Genomic DNA, 5,000 nt, shown 5'->3' on the forward strand with positions numbered 1-5,000 from the left:
ACATACACACTGTCACACTCACACGTACTATTAGTTACCACACACACACACACACACACATACTATGAGTTACCACACACACACGCACGTGCACACACACACACACACACACACACACACACACATACTATGAGTTACCACACACACACACACGCTCACACACACACACTCACACGTACTATTAGTTACCACACACACACACACACACACACGTACTATTAGTTACCACGCACGCACACACACACACGCACGCACACACACACACACACACACACACACACACACACACACACACACGTACACACACACGTACACACACACACACACACACACACAGTCACAGTCACAGTAATGGAATGCAGAGGCCTCTCAGCCACTTATCCTTCCTCTGTGCTGAACTTTCATCAAGTGTTCAAAAGGATCGTGGCTGAGCGGTGCTGATGTCTATTTAACTGCCGCCAGAGTGTTTATGTGTGTGTGTGTGTGTGTGTGTATGTGTGTGTGTGTCTGGGGCCCCAGAAATGGAACAATAACAGCCCTGTGGAAGTCTTTTAGCCAAGGCTCGATCGTTTCATCAACCCATGATTACACATCAGGAAGTTAGCCACCTCGAACCCAAACAAACACAGAGAGAGTAGTTAGGGTCATTAACCCAATATTAACGCTAGGAAAGGAAACACATCATTTTCCGAAGAGGCCGTCTTCGGAGTCTAGCATCATCCAATCGTCATCGTCATTTAAAATCATGTCTGTTTCCTGTCCTGTTTGTTTGGGTGTACTCTGGGTAGACAAGAGAGAGGGTAAACAAATTGACAGGTCTCGTTTACAGGTCTGGTATTATTGGCAGGAAGAAGCTCGAGGGCGCTCTCGTTAAAGAGCCTAAGCGACGGTGTCAGTGGGTGTGCTGTTAGGTCAAGTCGACTTAAGTCAAGTCATATTTATTTACAAAGCACATTTACGACAACTCGCGCTGACCAAAGTGCTGCACGTGGATTAAAAATCACAATAAAGGCAATACACAATAGAACATAAGCATAAAGACATACATAGGGTGTGGGAGAGTATCTGAGTGTGCTGTTAGAGTATCAGGAGGAGTTGTTTTGGAGCCATCGAGCTAGCAGGAGGGATGTGGAAATGGGAAACATGTGTCTGTAACTCAGGTTTGCCCTGCGAGCGTCATCACATACTCACACACGCACACACGCATGCATACTCACACACAGACACACAGACACAGCCCTGACCGACCCTCCTGAAAACCCCCTAAAAACAGAATGAAAGAATCATTCTCAGGATAAAAACATTGTATTCCTCTGTGCGCAAAACCCCCTGAATTTGAGTCTTATGACAAGTGTAAATCATATCAAATGCACAGGCGCACGCGCGCGCACTCACACACACACACACACACACACACACACAGACACACACACTTGGTCCAGCTCCAACCCCCTCCAGGCGAGTAAAGCTCCACTCTTGATTCTTTATCACATTACTCCGCTTTCCAGACGACTGATTAATACCAGCGTTTACTAGCTTGGCGCCACAGACACACACACACACAGCCACACACACACACACACACAGACACACACACACACACACTAAGACACACACACACACACACACACACACACACACACACACACACACACACACACAGACAGACAGACAGACACCTCATACTACAGGATAAGCATGATTAGCATGATGGTAATTATAAATACCACTTAGATTAGATCTGTTTTCCTCTCTTATCTCATTAGCAGGCTGCGCTAGGAAGGCACGTTCAGGGTACCTTATCACAGGGGGGCCAAGGCCCTCACAACAAACACTCTCATTGGCCCAGGGGAGCGGGAATGCTAATGACAATGCAAATGAGCGCTACGGTATGCAACAAAGCGGAGTAGCCGTGACCTCAGAGGGAACCGGCTGATTCTAATTACCTCAGTGTTCTAACGAGGGACCGTCGGCCTTGGCTCTGATGTGTGGCAGTTCAGAACGTGTTTGTTGGTGAAGCAAATTATGGATGTGTATGCCTATCATAGGAGTGGATGAATATGTATGTGTGTGTGTGTGTGTGTGTGTGTGTGTGCCTGTAATGCAGTGTGTGTGTGTGTGTGTGTGTGTGTGCCTGTAATGCAGTGTGTGTGTGTGTGGGTGTGTGCCTGTAATGCAGTGTGTGTGTGTGTGTGTGTGTGTGTGTGTGTGTACCTGTACTGCAGAGCCAGTCTGAGGGCCGTGGCGTTGGACTCGTACTTCCCCACCAGCATGCTCATCCTCTCTGCGTTGGCCTTACACTCCTCCAGCGTGATCGTCAGCAGGTCGTTCTGGGACTTCAGGTGCTCGATACGGCTACGACACACACACACACACACACACACACACACACACACACACACACACACAAACACACAAGACATCGTATTATATAATCTTACTCCCTCCATAAAATGTCATCGACATCATCATCATCATTCTTATCACCTTTATTGCCATCAGATGCATTTTTATGACCACCATCATCACCATTATCATCATAACTGCTTGACTGCCTTTCAGAGTGGGTCTAAAAACATACAACCCCAGGGCTGTTTCCCCTTCACCTGGATGAAACATGGCAGCCATTTTGTGTCAGATTGCTCACCACACATCAGCACATAATATTACAGTGAAGGAGAATGTCAGGGGACAACGGAGATGGTGAAACCGCAGACACGCCCTCCTCTCTCTCCCTGACTCATGTAGCCTTGGGGTTTTATGGCCAGATGAACAGACAGGCAGCTAATGACACGTAACTCTCCACCTAATCAAGAACGTCAATAAACCGCTGGGCTTAATGAAGAGAGAAGAGGGAGAGTCAGCGGGAGAGTGGTTAGGGGTGAACGTATGGGGCCAGCCCGTAAAATACATTGACCAAATTACAGCCTTAATGGGATTAAAGGGATAGGTCACCTTAAAAAAAGACTTTGTCAGATGTTTTTTTTTCTTTTTTTTAAAAATCTTAGAAGTAGTCTAGAGATGAGATGCCATGCTCCACTACCACTTGTTATGTATATCCAGCAGGGGAGGCTGGTGGAGGTGGACATGGGAGGACTGGCTCATTGTAATGCATGGAATGGTACACATGTTTGTTACCATTCCTCAATCCATTCCATGTGTTACAATTAGACAGTCCTGCAACAGTCCCTCCACCAGCCTCGCCTGATATCAGCACTGGTTGCTTTCACAGATGTCTACCTCCACCAGCCTCCACTGTTTCACAGACATCTGAAATCTCAATTCCAAGTGAATGGCGCAGATTGATGGCAGCTGCTGGATTGAAAAAATCAGGTGTAGTGCTGAGGCACAAATATGTACATTTCAAGCCTGCAAACTGCGACACTTTAAATGAATGTGCAATAACACTATGTGCAATATGACAACCCTAGTCGTCTATCTGTACAGTATAGTATAGTGGATAGTGTACATAGCCTTTATTTATGTAAACCAGCTCCTTTCCCTTCTTGTTTTTTTAGTTTTTTTTTTCTTTCCTAACACCAGGGGAGCCCCCCCTCCTAAATTTCGTTGTTTGGTACCTGTACTATAGCAATGACAATAAAGACCATTCATTCATTCATTCATTCATTCATTCATTCATTCATTCATTCATTCATTCATTCATTCATTCATTCATTCATTCATTCAGATGAGGACCAGCTAATGCTAGGGGACTGGGAGTTTGACTTCATTTGGCTTCTGTTGAGACTGGCAACAAGGATGACAAACTCATTCCAGTAGAAACGCACTAAAATGGAGACACATGCTGTACTTTGGTGAAGTGGACACTGACAGAACTAATCAAGTAAAAAAAAAAAAAACTCAATAAAATGAGATTCTGGCCAAGCTAAACCTAGAACACCTCCAGTACAGTTCTTCTCAGCTTCGTCTGACCGCTTCCAATCTGTAGCCAACTCACGGTGGAGCTTTCACTGGAGCGAATGATAAAACGCTCTGTAATTACAGAGGATTAACATTAAACCCCTGCATGTTGACGAGACTCACATCTCTACATCTCCTTTTCGACTAACCGGGCTTCAGAGAAAACATCATAACATCGTTCGCTAAGTCTAAAATCCCCCCCGCTCTGATCTTAAAGTACACCCTTTGAAGAGTCGCTTTCTACACTTGGATCGTACTACTGAAGAACTTACGGGGAGATTTTCAAGGAAAAGGGGGGGGGGGGGGCGGGCAGGATTTATATGAATTCACCTGCGTGTCCCAACACAAACAGTGAGTGTGAATGTGTGAATCAGGGCATTCATAACCCTGCTCTGAGACTCTGTCTCTCTGTAAGGACCATTCATTAAGACCCAGCTTGAGGCAGAACCTCCAAACCACACTGTACGATCGGGGGGGGGGGGGGGTTAATACCTGAGCTTACATTACAAACATGTCTCTCTCTGTCTTTAATAAATCCACAGTGTACAACCAGGGGGGGGGAAGTTTAATACCTGAGCTAACATTACAAACATGTCCCTCTCTGTCGTAAATAAATCCACAAGTAATGCCGTCATGTTACTCAGGGGAACTCGGGTTACCCTCGTGGCTTTTCAGACAAATATTTGGCACCGATGGTGGGACGGTATATCAGGCTCAGACACATTTTGACTGTGTGAGTTTGACACTTTGGAGTGGAAAACCTCTCACTCCGAATGGTATTTACAGCCAATGAACAAAATAATGAAGCTGACCTGTTGAGTCTCTCTGTCTCCACCTCGAACTCCCGTATCTTGTTCTCGGAGATGGCCGAGCCATGGGAGTAGAGGGTCTGGAAGATCTCCTGGATGTTGGAACAGTCCTGCAGCGAGTGGGCCAGGTGCTCTGCCACGTGACTGGACACCTGGAATACACACACAGGTAAACAAACGCCTGTACACAGGTCAACACACACCTGTACACAGGTAAACACACACCTGTACACAGGTCAACACACACCTGTACAGAGGTAAACACACACC

General features: G+C 46.1%; 1 protein-coding gene across 1 annotated transcript in view; it reads right to left on the bottom strand.

Moving 5' to 3' along the window:
* The window catches only part of mcc (MCC regulator of WNT signaling pathway), a gene marked incomplete at both ends in the record, with an annotated part of 90,509 nt that overhangs the window by 18,212 nt on the left and 67,297 nt on the right, over positions 1 to 5,000 (bottom strand). Inside the window, 2 exons of the mRNA XM_080530136.1 lie at positions 2,215 to 2,355; positions 4,734 to 4,882. Of these exons, the coding sequence (XP_080386262.1) occupies positions 2,215 to 2,355; positions 4,734 to 4,882 (290 nt within the window). The remainder of the gene's footprint in view (positions 1 to 2,214; positions 2,356 to 4,733; positions 4,883 to 5,000) is intronic.

This window comes from Nansenia antarctica (genome assembly GCF_963989245.1).
Source record: "Nansenia antarctica genome assembly, chromosome: 4".
Lineage (NCBI taxonomy): Eukaryota > Metazoa > Chordata > Actinopteri > Argentiniformes > Microstomatidae > Nansenia > Nansenia antarctica.